Below are 21,298 nucleotides of genomic sequence, written 5' to 3'. Positions count from 1 at the left end.
TTGTTTGAATGGAGGTGCAGGAAACAGACTGCCCAGCAAGCAGCTACATCCCAATACCATCATGTATATAGAAGAATATAACTGCTACTGGATGATGCTAACAGAAGAGCTCTGGTCCTCCCTACTGCCTCACAGTGATTTGTTCTGAAGCTCTTTGTGCATAAAAAGAAGGTGAGAGAATTACTGTAAGGCTATTCCTAAATATCTGCATAATAAGAAGATTAGTAAGTTTCTTTGCTCAAGGAAATAAAGGAAAATTTGTTTGGGAAAAGGGCTTGTTGTTTTCTTTTTATGGACTATATTGTTTGTAGTTTTCCCAGCTGCCCAAAGTTCTCCCTTAATAAAAAAAAAGTTTTAGAAAAAAACCAAAGTTATGAAATTAAATACTTTAACGGAAGAGAAATAGCCCAAACTTTTTTTGATGATGAACAGATTTTTAGACTTTTCTCTCCATAACAATTGTCAGCACGCAAAAGTCAATATTGTTGACTGATCTGATTAAAAACACCTGCTTGCAAGTAGTTCCTCCTTTGGTAAATGCTTTTGCTGATTTAGGAAAGATGATTTGAAAAAACAGATTAGAAACACAGACTTGTAAATTATTTGAAAAATAAATGTCTTTTCTCTGTACTTCTGAACACATGATTTGAGTCTTTCTTGCTTCTCATTTCACAAATGCTTGCAACGAGATAAGGAGCAGCATCTCTTATCCAACATTAATGCTTGTGATGTTTTCTTTTTCCAAGAGAAACCAAATACTGGAGTAGGCCCTGACATGTTATAAGAAAGGAAATCAGTTTCAGATATGTTTTACATTTATTTATTTGCAATTTTCAAGGTATGCTGTCATCTGCTGAAGGACTGGGCAGTCTGACTCTTCTCTGAAACTAAGAGGTCTTGGGCTGTACATGCAACTCCCAGGGTTACTGTGTGTTTCATTGAGTTTGTTAAATGCAAAGTGCATAGAAATTTCCTGTCATAAGACCAAGTGCCAAAACTCTTTGTCCCAGAGGATGCCTCATCAGCCTGCAAAACTGCATTTTCTGAGTCTCCATGAATCTCCCATTCCTTCCTACCATCTGCAGGTAGGGTGCTGAGTCCCTCAGTACTTACCTGGGCCCTGGCTCTTTCTCTTGAAAGATAGGAGGAGGCTGATAGCCCCGTTCTTTCATTCTCTGGACATAACACTCTGCAAACACAGATTTTTTATTTTTTTTTTTAATAGCAAGACTTGCAATAAAAGCAATCCTACTTCCTTTACCTGATAGATTTAAAACTAAAAGAGCCATGGAAGGTTTTTCAAGAGGCTTAGAATTGTTATTTGCCTGTATATTTGGAGGATAATTTCTCCTTAAAACTGTGGAAACAGCTTTGTCAGAGAAGCCTCTAGTTCCTTCCCCCTGCCAGGCTGCTGAGGATGCTGGCTGCAAAGCATTTGGGTTAGGGTGTCTTCTCTTTACAGGACCCAACCCCTGCTTGCTTAGAGACTTTCAGAGTGGAAGAGAATCAGAGTGATCAGGTTGTCTGCAGGGTTACTTCTTGGTTAAATGATGATCTGGGTAGTTAACTTCACTCTAGATTTATAGGCTCTAGCTTAGCTGCTTCTTTAGCTTTGATCCGGGGTTCACTGGTGAAGGCACTGGAGGTTTTCGTTGGGCACTGGATTGCGGGCTCTTATATGTCGATGCAGATTGCTTTAAAAGCTTCTGTTAAAGGAAAAGGGAGCATCCAGATGCACACCATTTTGAATCAAAGCACAGTGCACTCCATAGCATCCTTTTAAAGTAGTGCTTTTTATTTTATAGTTTACCTTCCATGTAATTTAATTTTTTCCCTGTGGTCACTATTCAAATAGAATATGTGGCTATAAATGTGCATATTTGTTATTGATCTAAATGTGATATGTAAGAAAATGTAATGTAAAACCTTTTTGACATAACCATTGAGTAATTCTTTCAGCCTTTGTCTGATCAGCTGGCACACAGGCTAGGAGAGGTTATTATTTTGTATGACATATGCAGAACTATAATTTAGTCTAATGATGGTATATTTTCATATTCACAGTGAAAGGGGTATATGTATACATATGCACATATAAAGTAGGAAGAAGGAAAACCTATTTTTATGTAAAAGTGCACATGATATGTATACATGAATCAATCTGAATATATGTAGAGAATGGGTGTGAATAGATATAGAAAATACTTCAAATTGCTGAATAAAATATACCTAGATTCTTAGGTTCCTTTCACATAATTTTTAGTTCTTAAAATAATCCTGTGAAAGTGCTGCTTTTATCTTTTCTGTGTGACGATGAACTTTTATGTTGGAAAGTGTTGAAAGTACTCAGATACTAAAGCTTAGATTTGTGTTTTGTTTGGCAGTACACTTCTGTTTAGAATTCTTTTAATCTATCCATTCCCTGCTTTTATATTCATCTGATAGTTGAAGGTTCTGTGAAGGATATTTCTTTGTATATGAACTTATTAAACCAATAATGCTCAAAAGTGTGAAATTTACTATCCTTTCCCCCTTTTTTTTACATCACAAGATAGGCTCTTGTTTGAGTTGTTAAATTTCTATTTGCCTTTCTTGATTTTTTTTTTTTTCCTTGGGGGGTGTGGGGGGAGAAGGGCTGTGGGGAAGGGCAGGGAAAATAAGAAACATTTTATATGGTAGATCTAAAGTTTCATTAAAATTGCTTATGCCCTGTCCCAGGCATTTTAAGTGGGCCATCTGTCTAAACATCTCTGCATTTTTTTCTGATCATTTCCTCGACTTATTCATGAGCCATGGGAGGGCTCCTTTGTAGTCTCCATGTAGCTGGTTCAGTCTACCCCCACTGAATACATCTATGTGCTTGCATAACATATCTTTTCACAGTGCTGGAAATTCTCTGAACTTGGTTCAGATGAATGGCCCACTTTCTGAAGGTCTTTTTTTCTCCCCCTGCAAGATTTGTATGCAGAAACTGACCTTGGTGGCTACAGAATCCAGCACATTATTCTTGATCATTTTACAGGCCACCTGCTGTGAAAGTTATGATGAAGGATTTCTTAATGATTCTTTGACCATTAACATTGTTTTAAGTCAATATTTCACTTTTATTTAACTGCTGAATAGGTAATTGCACAATTGAAAAACAGCTTTATAGAGTGTCACATAATGTGGTTTTCAAGCACTTATAATCTTTCATAACGGGAGGATTTGTTATGGTTGTTTGGGATTTCTCTGTTTATGTAAAGTATTATGCAGCAAAAATATCAGAAGTAGAGAGAATTTGTGTTTTTCCCCTCAGCATTAGAACACGTATTTTGAATTGGAAGTGAAAAAAATCTATATGCAATTTTCTGGCCCTTTAGGAACTGGTGACTTTTATCATAGCTCATTACATCATCAGCGGTAATCAGGAGAGGGGAGTTTATTTGTCACAAACTGCAGAAAATTGTAGTTTTTATGGAGTTCCTTCTATCCAGTTGGTTGGTGACAATCACAATGGCCAGGGCAGAGTTATTATTTGATTTGCTTTTGTGAATGTCTGTTTTCTTTCATTACTTGTTTTTGACTAGAATAGTTTAATTAGGGGCTGTTCTCCATAAGCACGGTAAGTGTGTGTTGATCTAAAATTTTTAGCAGTTGTCTGCTTTCCTCACTGAAAACTTGCAAAGAAAGCCAGAGCTATGATTTCTGCATTATTATAAAGCGATCTGCCTGTCTTGCGCATGGCAGTTGAGGGTAAAAGGGACATAATACACTGTGTAACGTATGAAATAAATTATGGAACCATGACATTATCTCTAGTTGAACAAGCAGTGATAGGGGTTGAAAATAAATAACTAATCATTAAAACGGTACTGTTTTTCTTGTTGCACTGTTTATAAGTTTTTGTAACTTCAGTGCTTTGGAGTACAGCCTTTATGACTTAGAGCCAAGCCATCACTGTACTCCTCATCTGGGCTCCTATTGCTTGTGATACTTCCCTTTAGAAGGCAATTTGCAGTAGAGTAGTTCAGAACCGCCCATTTTGTATGGAAGGAGTTATAACACCCTTCTCCACCCATCTCCTGTTGTTGGGGCTGCAGTGCTGCCTTTGCTCTCTCTGTCCCTTTGTGTGTAGCGCTCCTGGCAAGGGACAGCAGCGCACAGTTCTCCATGGTCTTGCTTCCCATTCACCTGGCACTCATCTTGCTACTTAACTTGTATTTCTTCCTGAAGCCGGTGATCTTTATGTGTGAATAAAGTAATTTTTTGGATGATGTGTCACTTGCCCAAACTGGGAGAAAAAAGGGAGGGCAAGTTGAACGCTGTGAAAGACATACTTTGTGGATTCTGAACCTAGGGCTGGAGCAGAAGTGCCTTACCTTTTTTTGTCTTTTATGATGGCAAAAATTACGTTATTTCTATTTGCAGTAGTTTTGGTGGACTTTTTGGTGTAAATAGAATATGTCACATTTCAGCCCAATATGTAGAATTTTAAAAGTTCTGCATTTTTAAAAACAGCCAGAAGTTTGGGGAGTTTTTTCTGAACTAGTGTGAAATATATTCAGAGTTCAGATGTTTTCCCTGTGGAGGAGTTAGAAGAGTTCTCAGCTAAGGAAGCAACCCTAGACAAAAACAAAGGTAATTTCCCAAGCCCTAGGACTTCTCAGACATTAAAAATAACCCACCACAAAACAACAAAAATCCCTCTACCAGAAGGCCCCTTTCTTAGCATGACAGAAGCTTCTGCATTTCTAAAGTAGTTCACAGACTTGAGCGACTTCCTTTTCATATCTAAGAAACTTAAATATTGATTCTTAATTTTGGATTTTAAGATTCTTACTTGTAGGAACCTCCCCTCCTCCCCAGATCCCATCAAAATGGAATTGGATTTAACAAAGAAAAAGTAGGATTGTCACCAGCTAATATAAGTACCTGTCCTAGCCAGTTTAAATTACACTTACAAAGCTATAGGCAAAGTTGATCAACAAAGCTGAAAAATGTCCCTGTGCAAATGGATCTAGCAATTCCAGGAGGGAAGTACAACTTGCTGTGTATTTGGTGTTAGATGCAGCTCTGGACCTTGCCCTCCTGGCCACCGGTGTTGCAGAGAAAGGAATTATGTGGCTGTTTGAAACCCAGGCTAAGCAGTGATCATAGTCATGCCTTTCAAGAGGCGTGCATCCTGTTTGGAGATACACTTGACAAAGCTCAGCAAGACAGGACTGAACAAAAATAATCCCTGCTGGAGAACAAGACTGTCTTTCCTTTGATGGCCAGCAGCCAGATTCATGAGGTCACTTCCAGTCAAATGCAATATGAAGCAGGGCCGTGCCAGCAAGGCTATAAGGAATCTCATGCCACCAGTGAAGCAGATCTTCTAAGCTGGGTGTGAGATGAGGTCTTATCTCTTGTACAAGAAATATGAAGTTACTATAAGCCACTAAATCCTGTTGGTTGTTGCAGTGGAGTGCCGTGGAGAATTTAAACAGGTGCTGGCAAAACCTTGCTGCATTCTTACTTAGTGGTGCACCAGTATGATACCAGGAAGTGCAATGAAAACATCTTTCAGCTTGCTGCCTGCTACCTGTGCAGGAAATTCCTCTTCCTCTTCTTCAGGAACTCCCGTGTCTAACGTGCTTCCTATCAGCCAGTCTAAATGTCTTGGTGACATACAGGACATTTCAGTATGAGGTGCTGAGAAATGACATTGCACTCAATAAACCATAGATAATGCCTCAGATTTGTTGTTTCGACAATTGCCAGTGTATTAAATGTGAAAGGTAACACTTGGCATCATTAGTATGGGAATAGATTATTTTCAATATTTGTTTTTGTGAACTTTTTGGGTAGTGATAGAGATGAGCTAAGGTATTTGGTGAAATCTGGTTTAGGCCTTACTTGGCTTGATTCCAGGAGTAACCAAGGATAAGTATTGATCTATTTGTGTCTGATATATTTAGTGTTTCCATTTTCCCTTTTCAGGCACATTGAAAGGCACAATTTTTGGAATCTCTTTGCCTAATTAGTTTACTTGAACATGTACTTGCTTAAGTTTCAGGTGTCTAAAAATCCAACCCTCTTAAAATAATTGTTGAAATTATTAGCAAGTCAATGTGTTTTCCTTGGCTTTGGGAGATAATTTCCCCTTCTCTGACCTCTGGAGGCCTCACAGGTGCTTCTCCCTGTTGATTCTACAGGGAACTTGAGCACTGTTTGGGGAGATGTGGTTCACTATCTCCCCAATGGAGATGCATGTAACATAACACAAAAAGATGTGTTTCCAAGTTTTAAGACTCTGAAGGCTGCAATAAAATGGGGTAGTAAGCTCTAAAATATACAATAGATGAATATTATAGCAGAAATGATCCTTAGAAGAGACCTAAAGCTGATGAACTTATCCCTGTCGATTACTTTCAGAAAAATCTAAACATGTGTAAGAGTCAGTGTGGAAAAAAAGCTATACCAAAATAACATGTCTTTGTTTGATCAGAGCTTAAATTCCACCTTCCTGTCTTCTCTTTAGGATACATGATGCTTGCTGATGGTATTATATGGTGACCACTCATCAGAAAAGTTGTAGCATACCTTTGGACACCAGTTATTATGGCAAAGTGGAAGAGAGGAAAAGCTAGGATGAGGAAACAGAAAACAAATATACATTTAAATACAATAACTGAAAATTACTTGCGTCACTCTGAATTTCCAAGAATGAAGACTTGGGTCTCATTTCTTGGCTGTCAGATGTGTGCTTCTTTAAGCTAAAGTTGAAAAGATTCAGGTTTCTTGTATTACTTGATAACTGGTACAGCCACAGAATGCTGTGGGAATAGGTATTATCCTGCATGTGGTCTGCAGGATAATACCTATTCCCACAGATAATACCAGTCTACCTATTCTACATCATTATTTTTTCAGTATGCTTGAAGGGCTCTGTGGATGAGATACTTTAAAATGTATATTAAGTATTAAATTACTTTATTACTTGTTTGGTTAAATCTTTTGTCTGTAATTGGCTTTTAATTAAGGTTTACTGAGAATTAGAGGAAAGAAATAGTGATTACATTTTGCCCTTAAGAAGACTGCTCCATCTATCACTGTTGCTATTCTCCTGCCAACCCACTTTCTCATCTGTTTTTCATCCTGTTTGAGCTAATTCTGCAGCAAATGCTGGCTGTTTTAAAGGGCCTCCTATAACTTTATCAGCATACCCAGTGTGTCAAGGCAAATCTAGAAAGAAAGTAAGAGTGTAATTTCTCCTTATATGCTGTTTGACAGAAGAAATGTATTTAGTATATTTTTTTCAAGTGTGCTCTCCAACTGTGTCTATAGATTAATGGTATTTTATATCCTTCTTGACCATCCTGTGAGGCAAGTGCTTCTGGTTAAAATGGGAGAAGCATGAAATCTCTGTTAAAAATTACTCTTCTGCCTATTTCTTTTTTAGAATTCCTATTGCTAAATCAAAGAGAAGGAGCTGGGAGCTCTCTGTGCGTCTAGGAGATGGAATTTACCCAGTTGCGGTTTCAAAGGATGGCTCATCATTTTCTGTAAGTTCTGCTCATTTTCTAAGAAATTCAATGCAGTGAGTCAACGTATATTACCCTTGACAGCTGCTAAAATTCTCTGTCTCTTTGGTGACCAAACACAGATGTTAGTAGGCATTGCTGTGAATTAGAAAACAAAATTGTTAGTTAAATAGTGCTAGTATAATAAGTTTTTTCTCTGTTCATGCCTGTGGAACACTTTTGTATCTGTTTGTTTATTAAATTAGTTTTCTAAATAATGGCCCTGTTCAGTGTCTTGTTTAGAAGTAGCATCTTATGCTCCACTGTGGATATATGAGAGCAAGAAAATAAATGCAATGTCATCAAAAATTGCATTACCGTAAGCAAGTGGTTAAAAGAAAGCAAATCAAAGAACCAAGCAATTTGAATAAGTAATTGTACTGGAATTGTTCAATACCTGTATTGTAGTAGTGGAACTGTATGTGGTCATAGTGAAATGCCCAGTAGAAGAGCAGTAATGCTATGTTCAGTAGTTCAGCTGTTCAGCAGAATAAAGCCAAGGCACAAGCTGGTTGAGGTATTGGGAAGGTAAATTTATAGAGAACTACTTTTTATGTCTGATAATGATAAATCCACAACCAAAATGAGATTTATTTTTTTTAAATAGGCAGTTGACTCTCGTATCTGATTTTTGGGCAAAAGGTTTCAAAAGGACCTAAAAAAGTCAATTTTTCTTAGTCATTGAAAATCCAGGACTGTGAGGAATCCCAGAAGTCTTCTAGTTTACCTCTGATGGCTCTTTACTTTTCTTGCATGTGTTCAGTGGAGAAACTTTTCTGCAACATCTGCTCCATGACATATTTTATAGTCATGATGTTCACACCGATGTTGCATTCAGAATAATGAGATTTCTTTGAAAAAAGGTGTTTAAATATTTATTTCATATAATGAAAACAGTATTGTCTCGGTGATTCACTTTTGCTTTGCTCTACTGAGATTTAAATGTAGAAGACATAATTTTCAGTTGAAACTGGTCACGTTTTTAGGTGGTTATTTTTGCTTATGTATGTTGAGGTCATGATAACTTAGCTTTTTTAAAAAATGGTTTTGTTGGCCTAACTGGGGCAAGAAGATGCCTAACTAATATCCCTTTTCATACTACCTGTACTTCATCACGCTACGTTTTACATATACTCATGATGAGTGTGATACTTTTCTTTTGGAAAGAATTCTAGGAGGTCTTGGGCAACTGTTTACTCAGTACCTGATATACAGTGTTGTTCCATGGCAGTGACACTTGCCCTACTTGTGGAATGTTGCTTCCGAAACAAAGGCCATGTCTGCAATGTCAGCTTTTTCCTGAATTGAGTTTATATAATGCTCCTAACAGGCATCCTGTGAACTTGGATACAACCCGTTCAAAGAACAAAACACCTGTGCCAGATGTCAGACCAGTTTAGAGTTGGATTGGCACTGGTTTGTGCCCTTCCAGGAGCAGTCATTTCCCTCAGCCTTTCCACCTTTTTGATGCAGCATTGCTGTCTAACAACAGTCAGTTCGGAGCTACCCCCTCCTGTGAGGGTGATACAGGGTGGCTGCTGGTCACTGTGAGTGTTGCACAGGCCCTTGCTGCTGTGAGCTCAGAAATCTAACCCCCGTAGCTGGACCTCCCCAAACTAGGAGCTTTGTTTAGCACAGCTAATTACACAAGCACACATCTGTGTGCATATGTGCACACTTGTTTTTTGAGAGATGTGAGTTGCATTTAGTTACCTAGGCTCTTGCTTATACTTGCTTACATAATTCAAGAGATAGATCTTTAAATTGGACTGAGGAAAGTTTACAGACAGAGGAGGCCTAAGCATCCTTTTGTGCTTTTGGCTCTGTGGATTGTGCAGGTAAGTGAACACACAAGCTTGCATATGAATTATTCCTACGTTCCACTTCTTAGAGTTGTAAACTGCACGGAGTTTCTCAGGAGGTGTGAACTCTGAGAAGGGATGCTGAATATGTGTTGCTGCTGGCTTATTTTAACATAGAGAAAATAGTTCTGACCTATACCACAGTCCAAACCTGTCTCTCAGTTTATGTGGAAATGCTAAGCAGTTGTGATGTCTTGCAGCAGTATGAGAATTACAGCTGGTATAAACCCAGTTTAACAAGCCATATATGGAGTCTGATTTCTGATCCTTTGGTTTATTATTCAAACAATAACAAATGTGAAAGTACCTTCTTGTGTCCTTGTGTCCCTGCAGGATGTTACTGTTGTTACCATCTACTGCTAGGCCAGGAGGCAGGAGCACCTGTGAGGAGCTGAGCACCCCTGACACAGATGAAGGGGTGCCTAAGCATTAGGGACAAAGTAGCCGGGTGGGAACACTGCATACCCGAAGCCTGGGCCAGAGGGATTTGCAGCAGCAGCTTTTACATTTTAATTCTACCCTTACTGAGCCTGTAGACTTGGGTAGTGATAATTCCTTGTTTATTTGCATCTAGAAAATCCTTTAGGTGGTGAAATAAATCACAGTAGGTGGATTGCACAATAACCAGAAGTCTGTCTCACTTAAACCTCTAGGTATAGTGTATTAAAATTTGCTCCAAAGCTTGGGTTTGTAAAAAGCATACAACTGTTTTTGAATACCAGGGTTGTTTAGAGTTACACTTATTTTCATTGTTACAGGATAAATAGCAGAGGACATGTTATTCTTTTTTAATAATTTTATTTTTGCTTGTGTTCTCCTGTGATTGTGCTGCAGACAAGAGTGTATAGTAAATACAGCACTGTCAAAAATCTGAATTATTATTCAAAGCTTTACAAAGGAAAAACAACTGCCTTAAAACTTCAAAGAAGGAAAAGTCAAGACTAGGAATGAGAAATCTTGTTTCTGATCAGGTGGTATAAGACACCATCAGGAAAAAACGGGGGAAATTCAAAGCTTGCTTTATTGACTTTGCTGTCAGAAACACAAGCTTCACTTTTTGAACTTCTGCATTTACTTTCTGCCATTAAGTTGGTGTGATATGGGCTCCTGCCTTTGTGAGTTGTGTCCCCTTGTGGCTTGAGACAAAGATAGCTGAATATGTGCTGCAGTTAGATAGCCCAGTAGGAGGGCCACCTTCACATTCCCCTTCAGAAGTTTACTCCTGCTGCAAACTGTGCTTTGCAGCAGCAGCATTCACATCCTGATTTACTTTGTTTACCACAGGGACTCTTCCAACAGTGACTCTTTTCTTTTTTTCTGTAACTCTTCTACTCTTGCCAGCCGAAACCTCACCACCTCACAGTGTGCAGTGCTTGGCGCTCTGTGCAGGGGGTGTGAGCAGCAGGCCTCTCCATGATTCCCGCTGTTTTGAGCGGATCATTCGTCAGCATTTCGGTCTGTGGATCATCTGTGGTTTTCTACTTTTATCATGAGATTGTTAATGAATTGTGCAATGTTAACTGCTCTTTGCTGCTCTTTATTTTTCAGAATTTTGAATTTTGTAACCATCTGTTTTTAACCATTTTATTTTTAACAAGTCCTTGATGGGGGCTGGCTTTAGGCCACTTTAGCAGCCTTGCTTTCCCAAACTGAAGGATTTAAAAAACAAGTGGTCAGGAGTGAGCAATGCTATTTTCCTGAAGCAGTGCAGACAAAAATATTAATTTTTGAGATTCCAGCAGAGGTTAAAAACTTCTGTGAATCCTAATTTGATATTTTTTCTTTTAAAATAGAAGTAGGTCTGTTTGTATTCTGAAGCCAGCAACATGTAGGCTAGTACTTAAGTTAGTATGAAATTTCTGTACTAGAATTTTGAGTTTGACAGTTGTTTTTGGGGATACCCTGTCAGCATAACAAATGCTTTTGCAATTAGAAGAGTTTAATGACCTGACTTGAGAATTAGTTTAGCAACTTTCGTGGGACCTGCTTGCTCGTGTACAAAGAATGTGCCAACTAAATTAATGTGAATGTAATTCTTTTTTCTTTTGTTCTATATTTTAATTACTAGAAGAACCTTTAAGCTGACTGCTTGTCATACGTGCTCTTTGGAGCTCTTTGGAGGACAGACGGTCAGATTCTGGGCTTTGGTTTCTGTTCTTCATATGCTTAAAATTTTTCCTCTCGTGAATTGAATTAAAGATCTTAGTATCAAGATTACTGCTGAAATAGAATTGGAAGGAAGACTACTCTCCTTTACAAGAGACTAATGCAAAACAGCAATACACAGTCCAGAAGCATCCCACCACCAAACTGTGGAATCTTTAGTTCAGTTACAAACAGGAGTCTTTTCCATCTTGCCATTTTAATTGCCCATGTGACTATCAAATGTGTCTATTTTGTGAGTTCATTGATACGAAGACTTGATTGAGTTTTGCTGATGAAGGTTGGAGTCTGTTTTGCTTTACCAAGCCTGAATGTTCTACCGAGTACTGAAGTGTGGGAGAGACAAAAGCAAGTGGGAACCTACAAATATTGAACAAACCTGGTAGATGTGTGGTTTCCCTGCAACATATTAAATTGATCCTTCAAAGACATGTCAGTCACCAAGGGTGGTCTGGTTCCATGTGATGGCGGCATTGTTGCTTATTCATAGAATGGTTTGAGTTGGAAGGGACCTTAAAGATCATCTAGTTCCAACCCTCTTTGCAACCTGTTTTTGTTCAGTCAGGAATTTGTAACTACATTCTATGCAATAAATACAGTTCTTGAAAACATTTTTGCCACAATCATCCATTTTCTGATTATTTGCTATGGTATAGCAATCCTGTCTTGAGAATTCTTTATTGCTGATTTGCATGATTTCTCTGCAAGTAGTTGTTATTGTGCTTTTTCATGCTTGAAAACAATCCTTTCTGTTAGGGTTCTTCATCTCAGTGGTGGATGCATACCTTCCCAGACCACTTAGCCTCATCTTCTCATCTGTTTAGTTGACAAAGAATTTCCAGATGTTTTCAGTTATAAAGTAGCTTCTTATCATTGAAGTTGTTTATATTTGGGGGGGGGGGGGGGGGAAGAAAAAGCATAAGGTGAAATAGTTCAGAAGTTACTTTGAGCACATGGAAATTTGATATATTTCCAGGGGGACCTGTATAGGTCAAATGCTGAATAAGAGGAGTGGAGAAAGCTAAATTCCTTTGTGCAGATCGCTACTAGAATGGGCTACCATTTTCACAAAACCTCAGATCACATCCTAAATCCAAAGTTAAGAACAGATAAGTGTAGTACAGACATGAAATCTCTATGAAAAATTTGTGAACTTTGTTCAGTCCAGTGAGAAATTTGATTAATAAATGTTTTAATAACGATTAGGAAAAACCCAATGTTTTTCCCCTGTCTTTTTCTTGAGAAATAAATAATTTATTAGATACCTATGTAGGTGGAAAATTGACCTGTGTACCTCTTAATATTTCCAAGGGAAAATATATAGTACGAAATGAGAGCATAAAATAAAATCTAAGGCATTAATTACTCTCATAGTTTTTTGAATACATCCTGTATGATCAGTATAGAGTAGGTAAGTAGTTGTTTGAACGGTTTAATTTAGTTAATGAATTCATTTATGCCTAGTTATGATTAAGATTTGACTTCAAATTAAAATATAATAAACAATTAGGAGAGCTTTACTTTTATTAATTTGCTGTAAATTTCATGATTGAGGGGTAAGTAGATTTCAAAATTACTTCAGGAAATATTTTCATTGTTTTGTACATTCTCTTCTGGGGGGGAGGAAAAAAAAATGCTTAGTAAGAAATACCACCCAAAAATGAAACTGAAGTATGCGAAACATCATGTGTAACAAGGAGCAGTATAATGTAAAATCAGAGCAATGATATAGGAAGTTGCTGTAAGCAAACTTAGACCACATTTAATTCCTTAAACACAAATGTGAGTGGAGCAGGATAGTAATTCAGTGCGTATTAAGTTCTGTCTTTCCAGTAGTCTATATAGAAGAATAACATTGCCCAGCCCAATTCCTATAAAATTAATAACCTTTTTAAAAGAACAAATAAAGTGCCAGTATTTTACTAGTATTTCACATTTTTCGTATGCTTCAGGCACATAATAGTTTCTAATTGGTCATATGAAAGAAATATGAGTGCTGGATTAATAGGAATGAAAAGCAAATACCTGTAGGAATTAAAACAACAAGAGGGGCAGCCAGTTGAGATACAAATTAACATATATCCCCAGAAGCAGTAAATGCAGATTTTCTGGTTAGACTAGTTGTAAATTTATATATATATATATATAGTTACATATGTTATATGTTTGAATTAAAATATATTTGTTATTCCTATGTCCAAATATTAGTTTGAATGAAGGGAAAGTGTATGTGTAAAGCCACAAGGGCAGGGGGCGGATCAGTTAGATAATCCTTACAGCTCAGCTAGATAATCCTTACAGCTGTAAGCAGAAGACTTTTCCTGCCTTTTTCCATGGGGTTTACATTTTGCTTGCAGAGTAGCACACAAACTCTTCATTGCAGTACATGTGCAGAGTTCTATAGATTGTACACGTATAGAAACTACTGTTCTAGAGGTTGTGTACTTACTTTTACTCTTCTAATTCAGGCTTGAATCTGGAACCTTTTCTGTTTGTAAGACTTGTGTGTTTTGTAGAATGCCACTTTAATGTGGTATGGATAATCTACCTCTGTGCTGAGACCATAACCCAGGATTTCCACCCTTGCAAAGCATTACCGTTGTCACTGGCCATAGTAGTGCTCCTGCTTGTTGATGGACTCTGTGCCTTTACAGGTCCTGCATTCCTTTTTCTGTAGTGACAGATTTACTGGAAGGGTGGAGGGTGACCTATCCTATCCTGATGGGGTGGGGACAGTTTCTCCTGGGAGGCAAGCACTGTGTACTTGAATCCTTCAATCTGAGGAGAGCACTGATCCCTCAGTTTTGACTCTGTGGGCAAGGGCTTTAATTGCTACGTTTCTGTGACTGCTGACATTGTGTTTTTTAAATCAAAGTGGCCTTGGCCTCAGTATCTTGTTGTGAACTCAGTGTTTCTGGTATGAATTTCCACTGTGCTGCATTGAGTGTCTCAGAGAATTTAGATGCTGGGAGATGTTAGATAAGATAGAAGTAAAAATGCTTAGATAAATATGAAATATATATTATTTGTTTGTACTTGTATTAGGTGTGCTTGTGCACTAAGCAAAGAGAGGCAGAGTATATCTGGATTGTACAGGTTTAACAGTAAGTATATGATGGTATATATTTGATTTGTAAAGAGAGATTGTTGATGTGGATTTCTGTGTCTCAAATTAATTTATTTACACAGTACTCCATAAGCATATAGAAAAAATACCTTCAAGGTTGGGAATTAAAAATTACATGAAAAGTAATGCATTCATTTTGTAGCTTTAAATATGCTCTCCCCTCTATGTCAGGGCAGTGAATAGTTTGGTCATAGTAGTTTTTGGAGATTTGTCGTTCTGCTACAAAACTCACAGAAACATATGGTCTGGCACTAGCATGTAGCCTACAAGAAATTTTTAAAAAGAAAATGAAATGAAAGGTCTGAAATGCTAAAATGCAAAATATTTTAAAAGTGGGCATGGTCAGTTTGGATGTTTATTTTCCTTGTGTAAGAATCAAACTTCACTGTTTTAAAAGATAGAAAGTTAGAAGGCAGAGAAGGGGCTAGGTTTTTACGACCACTAATTCTAAATTACCTCATGAAAAGTTTTACCCCCACACGTGGCTTCACAGGATGAATTCCTGTGTTATGAAAATGGAGACTATGTTCTGCCATGGGTCATGATCCAAGTTCCAGGATTTCCAGTGAACAGTGAACAGAAATATAAATTAAATCCCTAACAATACAGAGCAATAACATACAATTTTCTTTCTTCAAAAAGTCTTGTTTCTGGCATAACAGCATTAAATGTTTCCTGCCATCCTTCCAGGTCTCCTGTGGTCTTCTGGTGTAAGACTGAAAACTCCTTGAGGCACAGCTGTTGCTTCAATTAATGCGTGTACCACACTTGAGAAGCTGCACCACAATACTCATGTAATGATTTTTTAGTTTCTAAAAACAGTGCTTACGTGAACATCACTTATATGCTTCTCTTTACCATTGGTTTTGCATCTAATAAAACTGGAAAATAAAAACCCAACCAACTCCTTCCTGCCTCTAAAAGCCCTTCCAGGTTCCCAACCCCTTTCCCCAAATTTTGTATAATGAATAGATTAAAAAATGTGACCTCCTCCTTTGGAGGAGCCAAAACTATTGTTTGGCAGTAGCAATAGTTACATTTAAAAGAATGCTAAGATAAGAGCCTGGCTTATTACCTCAAAAGCTGTAGTTAACTCTGCAGCTCCTGGATGGTGCTTCATCTTTAATTCTGTTCTCTAAGCAAATCTCAGCACATTTAATATTCAGTATAAGACTCTACTTTGGGATCTCGTGATGCTTTGACATCAGGGGGAACTATAAGGTCATTGCTGCTTTGAATTGCTTTCTTAGCTCTAAATTTCTTTGCCACTTTTTTCCCTCCATTTACTTTAATTTTTAAGTAAACCAGACTGTTAACATTACTTAAATGTAGCTTTTTTATGGCTTATGAAAAATAATGCTGCTGTAGTGGATAGATGTGCGTCAGCTGTGACTAAATGTTTTGATGTAGTCTTCTCAAAAGATAGACTAGAAGAGCTTTCCTTTGAAATATATGAAGCAGTTTTAGACACAGCTTCTCAGATGGATCTAATTAGTCTTTCATACAGACTGGATGTCCGTTTGTTGCAGCTGAATTCTCATTTCATTCACCCATAACTAGAAACACCTCGCTTCAAAGGTGTTTCTTCAAAGAAAGAAGGGTTTAGGGTTCCATGTTTTACTGCTTTTTGATGTTAGTTTCCCTTTAACTGAGAAGACCTTATGTTTATACAACTGTTATTATTAAGAAAACATAGCTTTGTTCATGAGAGTTCATTCAGTATCAGTGTTGGCTATTGGTAGAAGTCAGAGATCTGTGGAATAGATCTTGCTATACGAGACTAGTGGTACAGCTGTATGTCTGGCTATTAAGCTTATTGTAACAAAGATTTGAATGCAAGCAGGATGTTCTAAGAAAACCAGGGAACCTGGGTTGTGGGAGGATGAAAATTAAGATTAGAAATACAAATGATTAGGCCCCTATTTGTTATTTATATACAGTAGTCACTCAAGAGACATTGTGCTGTTCCCCGTTTGGGATACATTTACATGGCACAGTTTAGTACAGCACAAAGGAACCTATGCTAACTAACCTAGTTTGGCAGTGCTGTGTTAATGCAGCTGTACTGTTCCTAATTGTAGTAACTTGCTTAGAGGTGGCTCATGCAAGTCCACGTAACAGTGCATTGTGCCCTGTTGTGACACCTCTACAATAAAGGATATCATTAAAGCTGTAGCGGTAAGTGTCAGATTAATCACTGAAATATCCAGGGTGTGATACTTGGATACAGCTATGATTGATGTTTATGGAAAATGAGTGGAAGGAAGGCAAGATGCTCTGCCTGTGTCTATCCCCCACTGGCTGCTTTGCAGCCAAGATGTCAGTTAGACTAAGGGGAGTTTACAGGGACAGGCTCGTGGTGTTGGCTTTACTTCTCTGCTCTCCAGCAATGTAGCTGAGTTGGTTTTGCCTCTGGCAATTGCCAGTCACCTCTTGTCTTCCCTGTAGAAAGAAGGGCAGGCCAGCCCAGCTGCCTCAGATGGTGGCACTTAGGACATGTTGATAAGAGTGTGATATGGTGGGCCATAAGCAGGCTCACATTAGTGGAACTGACTGGTCTGCAGGATTGTCTCTTGGGTCCTCATTACTTGTCCACATCAGTACCTCCAGCACACTTTTGTGTCTGCTAGGAAACTCTTAGTGCAGTACTTCTTCCTGCCCCTAGCCTTACCCAGTCATATCCTCCAATTACCTCTCGCTGTCACCTTCTTTTTTTAAAATCATCTCTTTGTCCATGGTGGTGTCACATTCCCTATTTGTCCTGCCAGAAAGCAGCACTGGGTCTGCCATGTATTTACTCACAGATTGACCAACCAATTTGGTTGACAACCATATTGTCCTTGTCTGTCCAAGAGCTGAATGGGAGCACTCATTTTGTTCTCTGTGCAGCTTTTCATTTTCATAAAACTTAAAGGGATTATAATATGTTTGGCTAATACTGACCAGTTAGTGGGTTCAGAGGTTGAATATGTGGTGTGGATTTAGAGGAAGGACTTGCAAATAGTACATTTTGTTAACTTCTTTTTTCCTTTCAAGATCAGGCTAAAAGTAATGTTACTGAAAGGGTTAAGAAGAGAACGAGGCTATCCTGGATGCAGGAGGAGGGAAATTAGTTTAAATTAATAATAAATTGCATCACTGTCTGTGGCTTATAGAGAATAAAAAAGGAATATGACTTAAGTAGTCATAATCTATTGCCAATGGTATACTTCATGTTCCAGAGAAAAATCTATAGATCTCAAGGACATACAATAAATTGAAATCAACTGGAAACCAAAATAGACCTATAGCTTCATAATTCTAGAATTATTTCAGGTAATGTATGCACCAGTGCAGTGGGCTGACCTTGGCTGGATGCCAGGTATCCACCAAGCTGTCCTGTCATTCCCCCCCAAATCAGCTGGACAGAGGAGGGAGAATAAGATGGAAAGCAACTCCTAGGTTGAGATAAGTCAGTTTACTAAAGCAAACACAAAAGGTTGTGTATCTGCAAGCAAAGGAAAAACCAAAGATTTTTTTCTCGACTTCCCATCAGTAAGTGATGTCCAGCCACTGCCTGGGAAACTTCCATTCTTAAAAGGTGGCCAAGCATTCAAAAGCTGTGCTTTCTGCCTCTTTGCTTCTTTTTGCTCACTGCTACTAATGTGCCATTTTTCAGGTCCTGCCTCTTCTGAGTTTGGCTTTGTTCTGGTTTCATTCTTCTGGCTGGTCATAGTTTCCACTCCACAGACATCTTGCCTGGTCCATACTTACTGTCCAGCCTGTCTGAGTCTCCCCTTTGGACTTCCACATCACTTAGAAAAGAACCAAGGCTGGTTCCTACAGTATCTTCTCCTATGTAGCTGTACCCTGCTCCACAGGCCCCCAGGCTTTCATCCATGTATTGGTCCTCATTTCCATTTTCCTTTCCCGGGGCCTCAGTGTCAGTTTTGCTTGTGCCATTTCTTCTACTTTACAATTTGTCTGGTTAACTCTTCTTCTAAGTCTCACTTTACCTTCATCCTGTACTTTTAGCCCCTTGCTGCTTGCACAATCAGTGCATGCTTCCATCTCTTTCATTCTCTGAGTTAAGTTTCATATGTTTCTGTTACTACTTCAGTTTCCTTTCTCTGTTTTCAGTCTTCTTGCTCAGTGAGTCCTCCCCACCTTCTTGCTCCAAATTTTCCTCTTCATCTTTTCTGCACTCTGACATTTCCAATCTTTGTCCCAGTCTTCTTTTTCCACTCACAGCGTCCTTGGTACCCTTGTTGCTTGTGGGTTGTTTATGCTACTTCTTCTTTTAGTGCTGAGCCCTAGCAGTTGTAAGCATTGAAATATCAGAGGTGACAATCTTACTAGGTTTACCTGGTGTTTTGCAATCCAAACCCACAGTTTCAGGGGAAGCTGTGTTCACCCCTGGCTGGTATATGTTGAATAGAAGGAAGAGTCTTTTAGAACTGTAGTTCTGAAGTGTAGCGATCTGCAGATATAGATATTTGCTTTTTGAAATGCAGAGAACTCATCCAAAGTTTTATGCAGCTTTTAAGAGAATGGTAGAGGTGCATTTCTACAGTTTTACTTCCCAGGCAGATTTTCAAGCCTCTGTTCCAAATCATAAAGGAGATATTTCAGCCTTTCATAGAAAAGTCAATAAAATTTAGTAATGTGGCCAAAAACGTATTCTGGTTCTATTCAGAAATGGCTGCATATTTCTCTGAAGTCACTTCTGAATGACTGTAGAGCCTAAATAGAGTCCATCTGAGTTGTAAGAAACTGAAAATGCAGTGTGATGATGGGAGGAGTTAGACAGTTTTGGCACTAAGGCTCTTCCCTTCCCCCTCATGCTGTAGCTCTGTGTCCCAGACCCATGCCTTTGGCAGGCTCTTCCTCTGCTCCTCCCATGCTCCTGTCTTCATTCCAACCTTGTCTTTCTGTTGTGACTGCCCTCTTGTTTCCACCACCTAACCTCTATCAGCTGTTTCCTTTATTGCTGTAATCGCTGTGTATTTTCACACTGTGACCTCTTTGTCAGTGTTGGAGCAGCCCAGCTGTTTGACGGTAACAGACTAGTTTGCATGCACAGTTTATCTTGTTTTAATTTAATATTTTCTTCTAGCTGATGGGGGAGGAGGGAAATAGTTTAATGAAAAGGGTGTATGGTTAAACTGGCATCTTTATTTGGATGATGGTGAGCTTTGCACACTGTTAATTTATAACAAACATAATTTTGTGTAACTCAGGGGTCTTTTGTATTAGTTTTATCATCTAAACGGTCAAAGGGAAACTACCTTGATTACCAGTCAACATACCATAGAAACACAAAATAGTATAGGTTGGAAAGTGCCTTTGAAGATCTAGTTCTGCACACAGATATAAACCCACGCCCGCCATGGGCAAGGACACCTTCCACTACATCAGGTTGCTCAAAGTCCCATCCAACCTGGCCTTGAACATTTAATATGCAATAAGCAAGAATGAAGACTGATTTTATTGTTTAAAGATAAAGAGCAATAAATGAAGAGAAGGATAGCGAGAGGCAGTATATCCAGATTTCAGGAAACTGGAAGTGTGGGCCTCCTTTGTTCAACAGTTGAACAGACCAAGAACAAAACCAACTAGAATAGGATGCCTCTGAAAAAGACAGCAGCAACTCCTAAGATAAAAAAGAGAAATATATCCCCTCCCTTACACAGCTAATGGATTTTTCCTGTCCTTTGCAACGGAAAATTTACCCGAAATAGGTGAGTTAATGGAAGTAGAGGGGAAAGGGCCAAGGGAATGGTCACTGTCAGTCACAATGAATCTGTCAGTCTATGCAGCCAAAGTCTATGGTGAGATCAAGTCACATTGGCCCATCATGTGGGCTACATCTGCAATCCAGAGTGAACCATTGGTGATTTAGAGTTGCTCTGGCTGGCCATGTGGAGTACGAATATTCATTTCTTGTTTTATTTTTGTTTATGTTATAAATCCCAATTCACGAGATGTGGCTTTGCTTTTTAAAAATGTGCTTGAAACTTCTCAAGTGCTAGGTGGCCAAAAGAATGAATGCTTTTAGGAGTATTACAGAGTGGGATCCTCTGAATCTGTTGAACAATTCAGATTCCCAGCAGAAGTGGGTTCGATAGCTAAGGGTGTGTCCCGGAAAGTTCAACATTAGTAGTGCTTTCCAGAAGAGGTGGGAAATGGCTTTGAAAATGACAGTACAATGCTGCATACAACTCTGGCATTTTTCAGTCATTTGGGACTATTAATCTGCTTTCCTAAATCTGCCTGACTCTTTCTGTGGATATGTGCTGGGGTTTTTTTTTTTTTTTTTATTCTCTAGCTGGAATTTTTTAATGGTCTCCATTAGTTTATCATTTTAGCAAGTTTACTTCTGGTACAGTTAGCTGGAGTGATTAACAGATGAAATGACTTCAGAGTATAAATTCTCATTTGGTCTTTGAGGTTATATTTCATCTCTGTTGTATGCCTTACTAATTACCAGCATATTTCAGTACTTAAAATTAGAATTTTAAAGTATTATTCATCTTCTCTATATCAGAATTAAAAACAACATGGGCTGACATGTTGTATTAGTTCTTCTAAATCTGATAATGTTGTATTTTCTCTTTCAT

General features: G+C 38.4%; 1 protein-coding gene across 1 annotated transcript in view; it reads left to right on the top strand.

Moving 5' to 3' along the window:
- PCCA (propionyl-CoA carboxylase subunit alpha) overlaps nucleotides 1-21,298 on the top strand; it is a 298,109-nt gene that overhangs the window by 181,249 nt on the left and 95,562 nt on the right. Inside the window, exon 20 of the mRNA XM_027646956.1 lies at nucleotides 7,427-7,529. Coding sequence (XP_027502757.1) covers nucleotides 7,427-7,529 — 103 coding nt within the window. The remainder of the gene's footprint in view (nucleotides 1-7,426; nucleotides 7,530-21,298) is intronic.

This window comes from Corapipo altera, unplaced genomic scaffold (genome assembly GCF_003945725.1).
Source record: "Corapipo altera isolate COAL_440 unplaced genomic scaffold, ASM394572v1 0, whole genome shotgun sequence".
Taxonomy (NCBI): Eukaryota; Metazoa; Chordata; class Aves; order Passeriformes; family Pipridae; genus Corapipo; species Corapipo altera.
The sequence above is the reverse complement of the archived record's forward strand: the minus strand, read 5'-3'. Positions and strand labels throughout refer to the sequence as shown.